This window comes from Callithrix jacchus, chromosome 4 (genome assembly GCF_049354715.1).
Source record: "Callithrix jacchus isolate 240 chromosome 4, calJac240_pri, whole genome shotgun sequence".
NCBI lineage: Eukaryota > Metazoa > Chordata > Mammalia > Primates > Cebidae > Callithrix > Callithrix jacchus.
The window spans coordinates 5,924,930-5,943,219 of NC_133505.1; the positions used below are offsets into that span (position 1 = coordinate 5,924,930).

General features: G+C 42.1%; 1 protein-coding gene and 1 pseudogene across 1 annotated transcript; one reads left to right on the plus strand and one right to left on the minus strand.

The window, feature by feature from the left end:
* Positions 1-1,622: 1,622 nt before the first annotated feature.
* ARMH2 (armadillo like helical domain containing 2) lies at positions 1,623-5,888 on the plus strand. Its single transcript, XM_008993887.5, has 2 exons — positions 1,623-1,945; positions 5,380-5,888. The coding sequence occupies exons 1-2, from the start codon at positions 1,684-1,686 to the stop codon at positions 5,805-5,807; spliced, it is 690 nt and encodes a 229-aa protein (XP_008992135.1). The 5' UTR covers positions 1,623-1,683; the 3' UTR covers positions 5,808-5,888.
* Positions 5,889-15,960: 10,072 nt separating this feature from the next.
* LOC144582007 (actin-related protein 6 pseudogene) lies at positions 15,961-17,348 on the minus strand (annotated as a pseudogene).
* Positions 17,349-18,290: the final 942 nt, after the last annotated feature.

Consider the following 18,290-nt stretch of genomic DNA (forward strand, 5'->3'; position numbering starts at 1 on the left):
GGAGTCTCCTGGCTCAGCCTCCCAAGTAGCTGGGACTACAGGCATGCACCACCATGCCTGGCTAATTTTTGTATTTTTAATAGAGATGGGGTATTAGTATGTTGGCCAGGATAGTCTCAATCTCTTGACCTCATGATCCGCCCGTCTTGGCCTCCCAAAGTGCTGGGATTACAGGCGTGAGCCACCGCGCCCAGCCAGTTTTCTTTCTTCAATGAGAAAGAAAAAGAGAGTGTTTGTTGATAATGCAAAGGATCCAGTTGAGATGGAAAAATTACCAAGATAAGAGAAGAATTGCAGAGCAATATCCTTGAGTGCAGTGAGATGAACTGATTGACATCTACTGCACAGAGAGGGTATCCATAGCAATCAGAGGAAAGTCAGTCCATGGGTTCTGTAGACACAGATAGGCAGGTGGGTAAGAGTTATGCGAGTTCTCTTTCCTTCTTCTTCTTCTTTTTTTTTTTTTATTTGCAGTAATTGGTAACAAAAGTTCTCTTTAAATTGCTTCTATTTTCTCAGCAAAACAGGACAAACCTATGATGCAGAGAACTCTCTTTGGGTAGCAACCAAGCAAAAGAGGTAATAATACTATGAAAGCTCAGTGGAAAGCTAAGTACATGTGGGAATAGTCGGACTAGAATGGGCAAGTTCCAAATCTGCCCTGCCTGAGCAAAGGTTCAAAGACGGTAGTGAGATTCATATGCATTAGGGGAAACAAGTTTAAGGCGAGGTTTTGCACACCGGAGAAGTGAAGGTAAAATTGGTTTAGTCCAAGTGGCAGAAGGCCTTCAATGACAAGCTGAAGAATTTAGGAATATATTGCTTTCCCCCGGTTTGTAAAATTGGTTTAGTCCAAGTGGCAGAAGGCCTTCAATGACAAGCTGAAGAATTTAGGAATATATTGCTTTCCCCCGGTTTGTAAAATTGGTTTAGTCCAAGTGGCAGAAGGCCTTCAATGACAAGCTGAAGAATTTAGGAATATATTGCTTTCCCCCGGTTTGTAAAATTGGTTTAGTCCAAGTGGCAGAAGGCCTTCAATGACAAGCTGAAGAATTTAGGAATATATTGCTTTCCCCCGGTTTGTAAAATTGGTTTAGTCCAAGTGGCAGAAGGCCTTCAATGACAAGCTGAAGAATTTAGGAATATATTGCTTTCCCCCGGTTTGTAAAATTGGTTTAGTCCAAGTGGCAGAAGGCCTTCAATGACAAGCTGAAGAATTTAGGAATATATTGCTTTCCCCCGGTTTGTAAAATTGGTTTAGTCCAAGTGGCAGAAGGCCTTCAATGACAAGATGAAGAATTTAGGAATATATTGCTTTCCCCTGGTTTGTAAAATTGGTTTAGTCCAAGTGGCAGAAGGCCTTCAATGACAAGCTGAAGAATTTAGGAATATATTGCTTTCCCCCGGTTTGTAAAATTGGTTTAGTCCAAGTGGCAGAAGGCCTTCAATGACAAGCTGAAGAATTTAGGAATATATTGCTTTCCCCCGGTTTGTAAAATTGGTTTAGTCCAAGTGGCAGAAGGCCTTCAATGACAAGCTGAAGAATTTAGGAATATATTGCTTTCCTCTGGTTTGTATATTCCATTCTACAGTGTTGCTAAGTGATGCATTCCAGAGTTCTTGACTGTGAACTCCTGTGACTGCCAGTGGTGTTACCTGAAGGGCCACTGGCCTTTTTACACAATGGCTAACAGCCGATTTTCTTGTACGCAAATTTGTGTTAAGATGTATGGGTATTTTGCGAGGCTGTGTCAGCACCTCCGGTATTTCTGGTCTGTCACTGTGAAGGGCTTTTTTGTTAAGAAGGAAAAACAAATCCCTCCAGCTGAGCCTAATTTTCATGAAGAAAAAATTGTTGTACTTGGCCAAATGTTGATGAATGAATCTCTACCCATTGCGAAGAGAGCTGAAGCTGCCAGGAAAATTGGACTGCTGGCCTTCACAGGTAATGACCCAACCGGCTGCGCTAACGTGAGTGTTTCTCCACACTCACAACACTGTAGTTTAGCAGTTTTGGTCAGCAGTAATCTTAAAATTCTGCTAACATTTCACTGGATCAAATTATTTTGTCTTTGCACCAAAAATATTACTAATTATTTTCTACTCAACGATATCATGTTTTAAAAAAATGTGCCCATCAAATAAGCTACTAGTTAAATGTTTCTCATTTTTATTAATTAAAATATATATGTACTAAAATGCCTATCAAAGTTCTCATTAACATTTAAAAAATTGAAGACTACACTGGTTTGATATTTCTTTTTTTCTAATCTTATGACAGATTCTGATATAATTTCAATCTAGAGATATTATTCCAATGCAGAATAAAACTACCTGATATTTTACTTTTTATTTTTTGCATTATACAGTAAATATCTTAGAAAAATCAATACAAACTTAATATTCTTTCTTTTTTCTTGAGACAGAGTCTTGCTCTGTTGCCCAGGCTGTAGTGCTGTGGCACTATCTCAGCTTACTGCAACCTCTGCCTCCTGGGTTCAAGCAATTCTCTTGCCTAAGCCTCCCAGGTAGCTGCGATTACAGGCACACACCACCATGCTGGCTGATCTTTTGTGTTTTTAGTAGAGACGAGGTTTCACCATGTTGGCCAGGCTGGTCTTGAACTTCTGAGCTCATGATCTAACCTCCCCCCGTCACAAAGTACTGGGATTACAGGCATGAGCCACCGCACCCAGCCAAAAACTTACTACTCTTAAGACACCTGCTACGTAAGCCAACAGGGGCAACGATTAATGTATAACTGGCTAGAAAGTAAAGTGGAAAATGAAGTGGTAACCATTTGAACACACATTGCTCTAATAATCATCAAGTCCAAACTCACTCCATTTTTTTTCTAATTGATAAATTTTAGGATGTGTAATGAGATTTTATAGACTGTCCCTGTCCTCAATAACACATTTCCTAATGAGAAGCTCTGGCTGGTGGCTCTAAGAGTCTTAGATTGATTGTTTTAATTTTAATGTTTTTGAGATGGAGTTTCGCTCGTTGCCTGGGCTTGAGTGCAGTGGCCTGATCTCGACTCACTGAAACCTCCACCTCCCGGCTTCAAGTGATTCTGCTGCCTCAGCCTTCCCAGTAGCTGGGATTACAGGTGCACCACCCTGCCCAGCTAATTTTTTTTGTTTGTTTTTATTTTTTTTGAGACAGAGTTTCGCTCTTGTTACCCAGGCTGGAGTGCAATGGCGCGATCTCAGCTCACCGCAACCTCCGCCTCCTGGGTTCAGGCAATTCTCCTGCCTCAGCCTCCTGAGTAGCTGGGATTACAGGCACGCGCCACCATGCCCAGCTAATTTTTTGTATTTTTTAGTAGAGACGGGGTTTCACCATGTTGACCAGGATGGTCTCAATCTCTTGACCTCGTGATCCACCTGCCTCGGCCTCCCAAAGTGCTGGGATTACAGGCATGAGCCACCACGCCTGGCCCCTTAGACTGAGTTTTAAGTGGGAAAATGAATTACTTAGGTGTAGTTTGATAGACTAAATCTTTTAAAGAATGGACTTCATGAAAGAAGACAGTCAAGGAGTCCTTGTTGCCAGAATGGCTGGGACCAGCTAGAAGGGAGACCGGAAGCATAGGAGATGCAGCCATCTGGGCGGGAGAAAGGGCTCCCCCGTCATGGGGCAGGCTGAGTCTCTGTGTAGCTATCTTCACCAATCATGGGAAGAGCTAGCTAATTATAAAAGGATCAGAATTCTTTAATCTGATGGTATTTAGCCTTAGCTGTTCTGGTAGGAGCTAGGGAAAGGGCCTCTGCCTAGGCTTCAGGCAAAGCGTTAACGTTGAATATAACATTCTTAGGACCATGAAACTGTGGAGTACAAGTAAGAGAAATCCAGCCAGGTGTGGTGGCTCATGCCTGTAATCCAAGCGCTTTGGAGGCCAAGGCAGGTGGATCACCTGAGGTCCGGAGTTCAAGACCAGCCTGACCAACATGGTGAAACCCCATCTTAAAAAAAAAAAAAAAAAAAAAGTAATAAAATAAAATAAAGATAATTAAAAAAAAAAAATCCAAGTGGGATCAAAACTCCAGTGGCGCCAGGCGCGGTGGCTCACGCCTATAATCTCAGCACTTGGGGAGGCAGAGGTGGCTGGATCACTTGACCAGCCTGGCCAACATGATGAAACCTCATCTCTAAAAATACAAAAATTAGCCAACTGTGGTGACACGCGCCTGTAATTCCAGCCACTTGGGAGGTTGAGGCAGTAGAACTGCTTGAACCCAGGAGGTGAAGGTTGCAAGAGCCGAGATCGCGCCACTGCATTCCAGCCTGTACAACAGGGCGAGACCCTGTCTCAAGAAGAACCCCAGAAAACAAACAACTCCAGTGGCAAAAATCTGACCAGCGTTCCCAGCTACTCCTCACCACCTCAAAAGTCTTCATCTAGTGTCTTCTTGGCTAGTACCTTGTTGGAGTTTGAGATTGGCACAGAAGGTCAGATACATGGTGAAAGCAGAGTCTAGGGCCACACTGGGTCAGTGGCTAAACCAGAAAAATCTTGTAAGGTCGTGTTGGTGCCATAGCTGCAAAAGAGTTGAGGCAAGAAATGTGTAAGGGGAACAGGACAGCAATGGATAGAAACTAAGGAAAACCTCCCTCCCCACTGGTCAGTCCCTGGCGGTGCTGCTCAACCTCTCAATTTGCTCTTGGCTCTGATGCTCTGGGATCCTTCTGGTTTTTTTCCAGTACTAAAGGCAGATAATCCACAATGAGATCATGAAGGAGATTTGCTAAGCAAACACAGCCCGGTTTTATTCACCTTGAAATACTCACTCCCAATTGGCTGGGCACGATGGCTCATGCCTGTAATCCCAGCACTTTGGGAGGCTGAGGCAGGTGGATCACAAGTTCAGGAGTTCAAGACCAGCCTGGCCAACATGGTGAAACTGTGTCTCTACTAAAAATACAAAAGTTAGTTGGGCTTGGTAGTGGACGCCTGACTCCATGGTACTCGGGAGGCTGAGGCAGGAGAATCGCTTGAACCCAGGAGGCAGAGGTTGTAGTGAACCAAGATCACGCCACTGCACTCCAGCCTGGGCGACAGAGGGAGACCCCTTCCCCCTCCTAAAAAAAAGAAAAAGAAAAGAAATACTCATTCCTGGGTGCTTGCTTAAAGGAACCAGGGAGGAGACCAGCAGGCAGAGACCTTGCCATGTTTTTTCTCTCACTCCTTGCTTATCAACACACACATTCTGATCTTCATGGCAGCAAAATGGGAAGTGGGGAAAAAGGAAAATTCAAAATATACAAAGTGTCTGTATAGGGCAACAAGAATATGAAAGTACAGTAGCATTCCGAAGTGTTACTAGCTACAGGATACATTGAATACTTCTGGAAATGCAAATACTTGTTTTACAGGAGGACCACCTGCTGGGAAATCTGCAGCTGAGTACATGAAAGAAGTGGCTCACTTGCTGCAAGATGAGGAGTTGGCGCCAAAAATAAAGATCCTGCTGCTCCAGAGTGTGGCATGTTGGTGTTACTTAAACCCTCTCAGCCAGAAAAGAGCCAGAAGTCTGCAATTTATTCCTATACTCGTTAGTTTTTTAGAGGGCAGCTTTGAGTCTTCTATCGGAAGTGAAATAAACAGCTACCTCCTCCTTCAATTTTGGACTTGTTATGTTCTCTCTGTCATGACATGCAACAACTCGTCTTACGTCAAGGAGCTTAGAGACCACAAGAATCTAAAAGATTGTTTGGAAACAATGGCTGGTGTGGATTGGTCTGGATGGCCAGAGAACTTTGCACAGGTTCTCTATTACCTAATTGGTTTTCACAAGGATTAGTTTCTCCAAACCCAGTTATGTGTTGCAGCTCTCTGCGCCACTGTATTATCCTGGAAAACTGAAATAAATAATAAAAATCGGTATCTTAATGTTCAGTGTTTTCCTTTGTAGTTGATTCTGTATAGATTTTCATACAGTTAACTTCAGAAAAGCAACGCTGTTTACAGTTACCTTGTAGACAGGGCCCACTGAGCTTGCTCATGAGTGTGTTCTCCCCATTAGGAAATAAAGATGTTAAAGCACGCAGTTAGATACCATGGGGAATATGAATGAAATCACCTTTGCAAAACGAGGACAGTGAGAAAAATCTGACAGCGAAAGAAAGTTGACCTCACTGACTCCATCTTGCTTCTAACCTCTAAGCTGCCCTTGTTTATTCTTGGGCATAGGCCAAACTAACTTTGGGAAGAATTTAGTTCATAGTTTCACTATGAAACCAAGATGATTACCTAGATCCTTCCCGGAAACAAACCCCTTTCTTCCTTGTGGACCAGACTGCCTCTGTAAAACTAACACATTGGCCACAGATTAGAAATTATGGCTCGGGAGTCATGCAGCCAGAGACCACAAGATTCCTAAACTCCCCAGTTGCACCTACAGATATAGTACTATAAAACCTAAGATTAGTATTTGAGCTATTTTTCAGATCCTGCATTCTGACGGATGAGCTGGCACCACCCAGACTGCCAAGCTGGCTCTTTTGGTCTTTCGGTCCCCAACCAGCAAGTGACTCAGCACAAGAAGACAAGTTCCAGCCTCCTATGAGTTCATCCCCAGCAGGACCAATTGGCATCCCCCATTCCCCAGCCCCACTCCATGAAACTATCCTTAAAAATCCCTAGTCCCCAAATTTTCAGAGAGGCTGATTTGAGTAATAGCAAAACTCTGGTCTCCCATTTAGCCAGCTCTATGTGTATTAAAATCTTCCTCGATTGCAGTTCCCCTGTCTCAATAAATCTGCTCTGTTTCAGTAAAGAAAAAGAACTCATGGGGCAGTTACATGAATAGGTGTCAAATTACAAAACTGGAATATTATTTTTTGCCACCTGTTATACAAAGGTCAGAATGTCTAGCCCCAATGTCTACCATTAAATCGTAAAACTCTGGATTTCTAATACATCTCTTTTTGAAGTTGTTTTGAAATATGTATTTTATAATCGATTTCCCATTGGGAAAAAAATCTATGCTGGTAATTTTTATTTAACCACATGCTTCTGTGTGGTTAAAAATTATTAAAAGTAAAAAAAAAAAAGACCTCATAAAATTTATTTATTTATTTATTTTTTAAAGGTGGGTTTCACCATGATGGCCAGGCTGGTCTTGAACTCCTGACATCAGGTGATCCACCCACCTCAGCCTCCCAAAGTGCTAGGATTACAAGCGTGAGCCATCACACCCAGCCTAATTTTTTTTTCTTTTTTTTAAGATGGGGTTTCACCATATTGGTCAGGCTGATAAAATTTAAATTTATAAAATGGAAATTCATCAGAAGATGCGTCATGCATATAACTGTTAGGAGCAATGGGGCACTATGGTAGTTATTAGATGACATTAAACCAAGGCACCCAGAAAAGCCAAATCCTAGCTCAGCCCACAGCCACCTCCCGCAGCAGGCACTGCTGACTCACCCGATCCTTTCGGCCCTATTTCAGTACAGAACCTCTGGTGGTGGTGCTTTTGAGACTGTTCTCTGGCTATCAGAGCATGATCTGGGTGCACATAGGGCTGACTGGGAATTAGCACTAGCCGGCAGCAGCCGCAACTCCACTGGAACAAACGTCTGGATGGAGATGGAATGCACGTGTCCAGATGCCTAAAGCCAGCCTAAAGTTAGGTCGGCTCTCAGATTCTCATAAAAAGATGGTATTCTCTCTGTTTCGTCTATTAGATGATCTGCAACAGAATACCTGCATTCCATGTGTGTTAACTGACCTCATCAAAAGTCTTATTTGAAAAAGTAATATTGGCAGAGAAGTGCCTAAGAGATATGTACCTGTTTCTCTGACTACGCTGGCACCTGCCTCTGGCTTCGGTTGCAACCAAAACGTTAAGTACTTTCAACTTTCACACACTTGCTTTGGCTGAGCTGTGCTTTAGTGTTAGGCACAGAGGGGGCTATTAAAAAAATAGTCTGCCGGGAGCGGCGGCTCAAGCCTGTAATCCCAGCACTTTGGGAGGCCGAGCCGGGTGGATCACGAGCTCAAGATATCGAGACCATCCTGGTCAACATGGTGAAACCCCGTCTCCACTAAAAATACAAAAACTTAGCTGGGCATGGTGGCGCGTGCCTGTAATCCCAGCTACTCAGGAGGCTGAGGCAGGAGAATTGCCTGAACCCAGGAGGCGGAGGTTGCGGTGAGCCGAGATCGCGCCATTGCACTCCAGCCTGGGTAACAAGAGCGAAACTCCGTCTCAAAAAAAAAAAAAAAAGTCATGTAGATTCATGAACCTTACTTGTATTTGGAATAGGCATGTTGTGGAGGATGCTAATCACATCATTAGATGGGGTTTCCTGGAGAAGGAACTCGGGGGGAGTTTTCTCAGATCTTAGAAACAGAAAAGGCTACATTCTGAGCAACTGTACATGTCCATTCTTTGTGGTTTTATGAAGTGTGGAATGTGGAGTTTGTCAACTAGAATCCAGCTGATAGGAAGAGAGTAAGGGCTGGAAATCAGAAGTTCCATTTAGATACTAAATCACTGTCAGGAATGACTTGACTGATTGATTGTTGAGACAGCGTCTTACTCTGTGACCCAGGCTGGAGTGCAGTGGTGCAGTAACAGTTCATGCCACTGAGTTATGAACTTTATCAAGACAGGGGAACTGCAATAGAGAGAGTTTAATACACACAGAGCTGGCTAAATGGGAGATCAGAGTTTTGTTATGACTCAAGTCAGCCTCTCTGAAAATGTGGAGGCATAGATCAAACATAACCTTGAAGTCCTTGGCTCAAGCAATCCTCCTGCCTTAGCCCCTCATTTAGCTAGAATTCCATGTGCAAGCCACTATGCCCTGCTAATTTCTTTTTCACATGTATATGAAAAGTGTACACACACACACATTTTTTGTTTGTTTTTGAGACAGAGTCTTGCTCTATCGGCCAGGCTGGAGTGCAATGGCACATTCTCAGCTCACTGCAACCTCCACCTCCTGGTTCAAGTGATTCTCCTGCCTCAGCCTCCTGTGCAGCTGGGACCACAGGCAGGTGCCACCACACCTGGCTAATTTTTTCTATTTTTAGTAGAGACAGGGTTTCACCATGTTGGCCAGGATAGTCTCGATCTCCTGACCTTGTGATCTGCCCGCCTTGGCCTCCCAAAGTGTGGGGATTACAAGCATGAGCCACTGCATCTGGACTGACACACACACACGATTTTAAAATAGAGATTGAGTTTGCTGTTTTGCCCAGGCTGATCTCAAAATCCCGTGCTGAAGCATTCCCTCCTGTCTTGGCCTCCCAAAGTTTTGGGATTACAGGTGTCAGCCACCACATTCAGCCTTTCAATGCTTTTAAAATTAAGTTTTTATTTGAAAGGAATGCACGTCCACAGTTTAAAAAGTCAAATAATGTCAGGCCTTTAGTGAGGAACAGCAGTCCCTGAGCCCCTTCCTCATCTGCACTCCCAGAGCTGACCATCTGAATTCCTTCCATTGTTTCTTCTAGTATTTATTAACCCCCATATTTCTAAATAATTGATACACATTGTTAATTCTTGGCTTTTTTTTTTTTTTCAGTTTTGGGGATGTTTGTTCTTCCTTCTGGAAAGGACAGATGGAATCTGGCACGCTAACACTCCTCTTGCCTAGCCCCACCTGCTCTCCTCTTCTTCTCCATCTAATTATGTCACAATTATTGATTTAAAAAATAGGATAGCTGGGCATAGTGGCTCACACCTGTAATTGCAGCACGTTGGGAAGCTGAGGTAGGAGGACTGCTTGAGGCCAAGAGTTTGAGACCAGCCTAGGCAACAGAGCAAGACCAGCTCTATTATAAATAAATGAATATTTTAAAACCCAATATGATTAATTCAATGTTTTTCATGGCTAAGTCATACAGGACAGTATGATTACACTTCCTTCTTTGTACGACTCTGTTTTCTCTGGAGTTTGGTTTTTGCTTAGTTTTCTGAATACCTATCATTGCTTTATTCCCACCCTTTCCTCTAAATGTCTAACGTCTCTCAATACAATCATGCACTGGGTAACTGTCAGCCCCAGCCCACCATCCTCTTGCTCCAAACTGGGCCTGCCCTACAAATAACAAACACAGTATTTTAGGGGTTCCCTTCAACATCCAGGACCCCCCACTACCCTTCTCATCTTGAAGCCTCTGCTTCCTGTATACCATCTCTTCCCTTTTCCTGGACCATTCCAATATTGGATTTTGAAAATTTTTCAGTAGCTTCCTGAGAAAGAATGAAGAGGAAGTAAACGTCTTAAGCATTTGCATGCCCAATGATGTCTTTATACTTCACTTGATTAATAATTTGACTTCAGCCTGTCGCTGAACCAAGAGAAGCAGATGAGAACATCAGTGCTCTGTGCAAGCCCTCACTCCCCAGGGGAAGAAGGGAAGAGCTGAGGCAAGTACACGAGGTTTTTTCTTCCCAAAGTCACCAATTAGGTGAGTCACTCATCTCCACTAAAACCAGGAGTGCTACAGCCATTGGAGCTTCCTACTCCAGGAAGGCATTAGATATGGAAAAGAAGCACATACACTCACGCCTGTATTCCCAGCACTTTGGGAGGCTGAGGCAGGTGGATCATGAGGTCAGGAGTTAGAGATTGGTCTGGCCAACATGGTGAAACCCCATCTCTACTAAAAATACAGAAATTAGCAGGGTGTGGTGGCACATGCCTGTAGTCCAGCTACTTGGGAGGCGGAGACAGGTGAATCGTTTGAACCCAGGAGGCAGAGGTTGCAGTGATCCGAGATTGTGCCACTGCACTCCTGGGCGACAGAGTGAGACTCCATCTCAAAAATAAACAATAAATAACAAATAAATAAGCATATACACAACCAGTTAAAATGTATAAATTCATGTACGGATAAAAAGAAAAGAACTAGCTTCTTCTGTATCTTTCCATAGGTATTCTATCTTATCCAAGAAAATATACAAATATCCCTTTCTTCATCCTTGTTTTAACACATAATAGCATTCTATACATTCATAATTTATTTCAGACTTGATTCTACATCTTAAAGAGTTTCTTTCCTACTGCTTCAGAGTATCTCATTGTATGACAGTACTATAGAGCTGACCCTTGAACAGCATGGGTTTGAACTGCTCAGGCCCACTTACATGGAGATTTCATTCTGCCTCTGCCACCCCTGAGGCAGCAAGATCTCCTCCTCTTCAGCCCACTCAATGTGAAGATGATGAGGATGAAGACCCTTATGATGAACCACTTCTGCTTAACGCACAGTAAAAAATATTTTCTCTTATGATCTGCTTAATAACATTCTTTTCTCTACCTTACTTTATTGTAAGAATACAGTGTGCAATATATACAACATATAAAATGTATGTTAACCAACTGTTTATATTATCAGCAAGGCTTCCAGTCAACATTAGACTAATAATAAAGTTTTGAGAGAGTAGATAATTATATGTAAGGACAAGCATCGTGGCGTGCCTGTAATCCCAGCTACCTGTAAGACTGAAGCAGGAGTATCACTTGAGCCCGGCCTGAATAACATAAGGCCTTGTCTCAAATAAAAAAATAATTTCGGCCCGGTGGGGTGGGGCTCACATCTGTAATCCCAACACTTTGGGAGGCCTAGATGGGAGGATTACTGGAATCTAGGAATTCGATACCAGCCTGGGCAACACAGTAAGATATCTCTACAAAAAATAAAATTAGCCAGGTGTGGTGGTGTGCAGCTATACTCACAGCTACTTGGGAGGCTGAGGGAGGCAGATTGCTTACGCCTAGAAGGCAGAGGTTGTAGTGAATCTAAATCGTGCCACTGCATTCCAGGTGACAGAGTGAGACCCTGTCTCAAATAATTTCGAAAAATTTATCTGGCCCAGGTGTAGTGCCTCAGGCCTATAATCCCAGCACTGTGGGAGGCCAAGGTAGGCAGATCACCTGAGTACAGGAGTTTTCGATCAGCCTGGCCAACATGGTGAAACCCCGTCTCTACTAAAAATATAAAAATTAGCCGGACATGGTGGTGCGTGCCTGTAATCCCAGCTACTCAAGAGTCTGAGGCAAGAGAATTCATTGAACCTGGGAGGTGGAGGTTGCAGTGATCTAAGACTGCACCAATGCACGCAGCCTGGGCGAAAGAGCCAGACTCTGGCTCATGTAAAGAAAAAAAAATTATCTAAATTTTAAAAGCAGAAGATTGCCAAAGGAAAAACAAAAATTTATATGTGAATTTTCAACTGTACAGGTGTTGGCTTCCCTAATGCCTGCCTTGTTCAAGGGTGAACTGTAACTTATATAACCAGTCCTATACTAATGAACATTTAGGTTATTTCCAGTGTTTTCATAGTTCAAAGTTGTAATTAGTAACCTTAAATACGTGTCACCTCATATGTGTAAGTATACCTCCTGGGTACGTTTCTAGAAATGGAGTTGCTTAGCTGTACTTACGTCTTTTGCTTTTGTTTCATTCTGTTCCCTGCACTATCACTTCTGCCTCACCTGCTGACTCTGGCTTTTGTCAGAGTAGGATCATGTTTTTTACAGCTTACTGTCATTTTAATAAGGTTTGGGAAAGACATAAATTACATGGCTCTGTTCAGTTAACATATTTAACCAGAAATTGCTGAAGGCCTCTCTGTGACAGTGTTTAGAGAAATTTAGGTTAACATTTTATCTACAGATTAGCTTATAAGGTAGTCTAATAATATGTTCTATTCAAATTCCTTTTTGGTCTCTGGAACGCCTTTAAGTTTAAAGGGGTAAGATACAAGGTTCAGATGAGGTCTCAAGGAGCTCAGATAGGTATACACCAATTCCTATCCTTTTTGGTTGACCTAACAACCTAATTAGTTACAACCTAAAAGTCAACTGAAACATCTTGATGGGTGTGGAATAGGCAACGAAGTTTTCTAAACAAACCAAAAATACAAGGGCCCTAAGGCAGTGTGGAGGACGTTTGTTGCTTTTTGGCTCACTAGAATTTATTCTTTCTTCTAGTAACACTTCAGTTTATTTGGATGAGATATCCTACCCATGGTGTAGTCTTAAAATTCATTTCTAGCTGCTCTTGGATTTGCTTTTCTCTTTCCTTCCCATAATTACCCTTTATTTGGTCTTATTGCATCAACCTCCAAAAGATTTGAAAATCATTGGGGTCCATCCTTTTCTAGCTCTTCATCTTGAAACAAATTCCAAAGCTTCACCATTACACATTATGTTAAGCATGGGTAGCACAGCTTCTTTCAGGTTGAAATCTTCTTTCCCTAGCTTACAAGGGTGTTTACCAGAAAGTGTGTTGAATTTTGTCAATGCTGTTTCACCGTCTACTAAGATGATACGCTTTTCCCCCTTTAATATAAAGAACCTCATGTTTTCTAATATTGTAGCAGTCTTGCAAATATTCCTGAGACAACCCCCGACTTAGTCATCGTTTTATCTTTTAGTAGATTACACTTGCCATTTTATTGGAGTCTTCAATTGGTATTAAGAGGGCTGTAGATTACCCCACTCCAACCTTACAGTCCATCCTCATCATCTTTTTTCTTTTTGAGACAAGGTTTCACTGTTGGTCCCCAGTCTGGAGTGCAAAGGCGCAGTCTTGGCTCACTGCAACTGCTATCTCCCGGATTCACGCGATTCTCCTGCCTCAGCTTCCCAAGCAGCTGAGATTACAGGCACACACCACCACGCCTAGCTAATGTTATATTTTTAGTAGACAGGGTTTCACCATGTTGGTCAGGCTGGTCTTGCTCCTGACCTCAGGTGATCCACCCGCCCTGGCCTCCCAAAGTGCTGAAATTACAGGCATGAGCCACTGTGCCAGGCTGGTCCATCCTCAATATCTTGATATGTTATGCTAGCCTTGTAAAACATACTGACAAATTAGTTGTCTAATCCAGGCTTCACAATACTGTTTTTCCAACTGATTCTCGTCCACTTGCCATTTCCTCAAGGAAGCTCAACTGCATCTCATTAAATCAACTTCGAAGAACTTGTTCCAACTGGCCAGGCTTGATTAACTCCCTGACCCCTTCTCCAAGGCATTTTCATTGACAGGCTTTTGGTTTTTGAGACAGAGCCTCGCTCTGTCACCCAGGCTGGAGGGGAGTGGCACAATCTAGGCTCACTGCAACCTCTGCCTCCCAGATTCAAGCGATTCTCCTGCCTCAGCCTCCTGAAGACCGGGGACTACAGAGTGTGCCATCATGTCCAGCCAATCTTTGTATTTTTAGTAGACACAGCGTTTTGCCATGTCAGCCAGGCTGGTCTCGAACTCCTGGCCTCAAGTGATCTGCCTACCTCAGCCTCCCGAAGTGCAGGATTACAGGTGCAAGCTATCACAACCAGCTGTTATACTTAATATTTGATACTTAACTAAAAGTAAGACTCATCTTTCACAGGAAATTCCTACAAATTCTCCATCACTAGCATCAGTTCCCAGACTAGAAGCTTAAAAATACATCCTCCAATCACCCCCTACATGACCCCTAGGCAACTACTAATCTCATTATACTTTGTAGTTTTGTAATTTTAAATAAATAAAAGCATACAGTATGTATATACCTGGCTTCTTTTACACATTGAGATTCATCCATTTTCTGTCCCCTTTTTATCGCTATAGTATTCCATTAAATGGTTCTACCATAATTTATCCACTCACTTACCAATGGATATTTTGGCTATTACAAATAAAGCTATGAAAATGTATGAATTAGTCTTCCTGTGAACATATGCTTTTGTTTCTCTTGGGTAAATACCCAGGGGTGGAATGGCTGAGTCATATAAAACATGTAACTTTTTTTTTTTTAAGACGGAGTTTCACTCTTGTTACCCAGGCTGGAGTGCAATGGCGCGATCTCGGCTCACCGCAACCTCCGCCTCCTGGGTGGGTTCAGGCAGTTCTCCTGCCTCAGCCTCCTGAGTAGCTGGGATTACAGGCACGTGCCACCATGCCCAGCTAATTTTTTGTATTTTTAGTAGAGACAGGGTTTCACCATGTTGACCAGGTCTCGATCTCTTGACCTCGTGATCCACCCGCCTCGGCCTCCCAAAGTGCTGGGATTACAGGCGTGAGCCACTGCACCCGCCCACATGTGTGTAACTTCTAAGGAATCGTTCAATTTCTCTATAGCAGTTGTTGCATTTGACACTGCCACCACCACTGCGGGAGGGTTTCAGATGCTTCACATCCTTAACACTCGATATAGCTGTTTTCATTTTTCCAAATGAAAACAATTCTGATAGGTATATAGCGGTATCTGGTTGTCATTTAATTTGCACTTCCTTAATAACTAACGTTGAGCATGCACTTACTGGCCATCTCATATATATCCTTTGATGAAGTGTGCAAATCTTTTCCCCATTTAAAAAGTTAAGTCATCTAGTAGTGAGCTGTTAAGAGTTCTTCACGGATACAAATCCTTTGCTGGCTACGTTCTGCAAGTATGTTCCCCGTCTGCCCTTGCCTTTTCATTTGTCTTTCAAAAGGTTTTCAAAATTTACGAAACTTATGCTTTTTTGTGTGTCCTATTTGAGAACTCTTTGCCAAACCCAAGGTTTATATAAGAACTTTCCTATATATACTTCTGGAAGTTTTATGGTTTTAGCAACTACATTAGTTTTTTTTTTTTTTAACCAAGAAAACTTCATTAGCTTTGGTCTCCACTCTTTTAAATGTGCTCTAGGTACAAAATAAACATTACATACGTAGAAGATCAGCCTTTCCAACTTTAGAATGTATAAATAAGGATGACAATTTTTAAACAAAGTAGTCACAATCACACAAAACTACCTTCTAAGGAAATACCAGTGAGGAAGTTAAATTTGTGCTTTCGGCTCTGAAGAATTAAAATAAATTCATCCTTTCTGGTTTTAATGAAAAATAATACATACCCTTGGAAACAGCATAAGCATTGTTATAGTAGTTTAGCTCCTAAATGAAAATGTGGACTGAGTTATGGTTTACTGTAATAACCTAAGATGCCTTTGAAAATTAGCAATGGATCAAAGTATTTACATATATTCAAGGCTTTTTCTTAGGAAGAACGGTAACAGTTCCATAACCTCTTTTAAAAGAAACTTTGAAATTAAACCTTATGGTCACAACTAGTCAAGATTTTCATTCAGAAATGTTGCTTAAATATCAGATTTCTCTTCACAGATGCTATGTCCATTTTCTTCGTAATCTTCTCATTACCACCGTATCTGCAAAGTCATCATTCTCTGATTATCGATGTTCCACCTTCCCAGACATAAGTAACAGGGTTTTCAGGCAGCACAACAGAAACGTCATAATCTGCCGGAGTAAGACATCAAACTTCTGAGTAAACACGATCCCTGAATCCTGGGAAAAGGGAGTTTCCTCCTGTCGAGACAATGTTCTTAAAAAAACTTGGCTACATTTCTTCAGGTAGATTCTGAATGGAATAGACAATAGCTTCTGGAATTCCCATTTCTTGAATGCCTCTATCGGAAGGATTAAAGAGTATTTCCAGAACAGCAAATCTCTCACTGGCCAGACGAAGAATTTGTTCCCCAAATTTAGATTTTCCACTCAACACCATCTCTTCTCTTGGCTTACAGAGCCCTTTCTAATTGTACTAAACTTAGGCAAGACATAGTGTATCATTACTGTTTTTCTTCTCCTTTCAATTTTTCAATAGCCATGTCTCTATCAAAAATCCTGAGACACATAGTATACATCTTTTTTCACTTGATTAATCACACGTGTTTCATCTATACCATGTAGCTGCCGAATAACTGCTTTTTTCTTCTACAGTAAGGAAGTATATGTGTAAAGGAATATCCACTATCAACAATGATACAGCATAATTCATAAGGATTACCTTGGAAATATCTATCTGCAATAAGAGCCCCAGCATTTACTTTTAATACTGCTTGGAACTGGTACTCTTCAAATAGTATTTCATTCATTGATTCTTGAAGTATGTTCAGTGATAATAATATTAGTATCTAAAAAATCAACTCTAATTTGTCACCTGATACATTTCTTTTCCAAAAAGGTAATCCCAAACTTGTCTTTAAACATCACAATTCACGAAGAAGCCCTTTTCAAAGGGAAGGATGTAGAAGAGTCCAGAAGGATCTTTCATTTCATCTGTCTGGTTCGCAGTGAAAGTTTTAAGGCGTACAGTTTTTGACCGGAACTGACAATTAGGGATAACCGACACATTTTCATGGCTGTAACCGATTTTGGTGTTGTAAGCTCCATTATCCAGCACTAAGGTTGTCATCTCAGCGCAAACCACACCGCAGCCACCACTGTTTTACCTTTCCGACCCCTCTGCTCCATTAGTTTTTTTTTTTTTTTGAGACAGAGTTTCGCTCTTCTTAGCCAGGCAGGAGTGCAATGGCGCAATCTCGGCTCACGGCAACCTCTGCCTCCCGGGTTCAGGCAATTCTCCTGCCTCAGCCTCCTGAGTAGCTGGGATTACAGGCACGTGCCACCATGCCCAGCTAATTTTTTGTATCTTTAATAGAGATGGGTTTCACCATGTTGACCTGGATGGTCTCGATCTTTTGACCTCATCATCCACCCGCCTCGGCCTCCCAAAGTGCTGGGATTACAGGCTTGAGCCACCGCGCCCGGCCTCCCCAATTACTTTTTAAGTTCCCTTCAATTCCTTCTCCTTTTGCTCCTCACCATCAAATCCTGGCATGTTACAGAAATACTATTTGCCAAATCATCCTATTCTATTTATCTGTTTTCTTTCTTAAGCATTCCAAAGGCCTCTCAGCTGATTCTCCTCTTGCCCCAATCCAGAATATTCTTCAATTCCTTTTTTAAAATTAAGTTAACTTTTTAATTCTATCTTCAGGCTAGTGACCCACACTTGAAACATACAGAGCCACACTAACGTTAATTGCCACTAGCTTCCTGTAGTGACTTAAAGTTCTGTAATTTTCAGCTATTCCTGGTTTTTTTTTCCATTGAACTTTTCCCCATTCTCCACTTTGTTTCTCTAGGATTATCACCATCACCCATCATTTTAAGCTTCCAAGAAGAGTCTGATCCTGCCAACCAGTTGAGCCTCACACTGGCTAATCACATTCAATTGAAAAGCTTTTGGAAAACAGATTCTCATGCTCCATTCCAAAAACGACTTGTTATTACCAACAGTGCCTACAGTGAGCTTGAGGTACAACCAAGTTTGGGAGTTAAAGCCTCAGCTAACTCAGTCTAAATACTGTTAAGTTCATTTTCTCCTTGTTTCCTCCAAGGTAGTTAGCAATTGAATAGAAAGAGAACAACATAAAAACATAGAAATAGACAAATTTTCTACACAGACTCCTTGTATTATTCTAAG

What these genes read in the sequence shown, in the direction of transcription:
- ARMH2 (XM_008993887.5), top strand. Translation starts at nt 1,684, where the DNA reads ATGGCTAACAGCCGATTTTCTTGTACGCAAATTTGTGTTAAGATGTAT. An exon ending in TGGACTGCTGGCCTTCACAG is followed by an intron (nt 1,946 to 5,379) that starts GTAATGACCCAA and finishes CTTGTTTTACAG; the next exon opens with GAGGACCACCTGCTGGGAAA.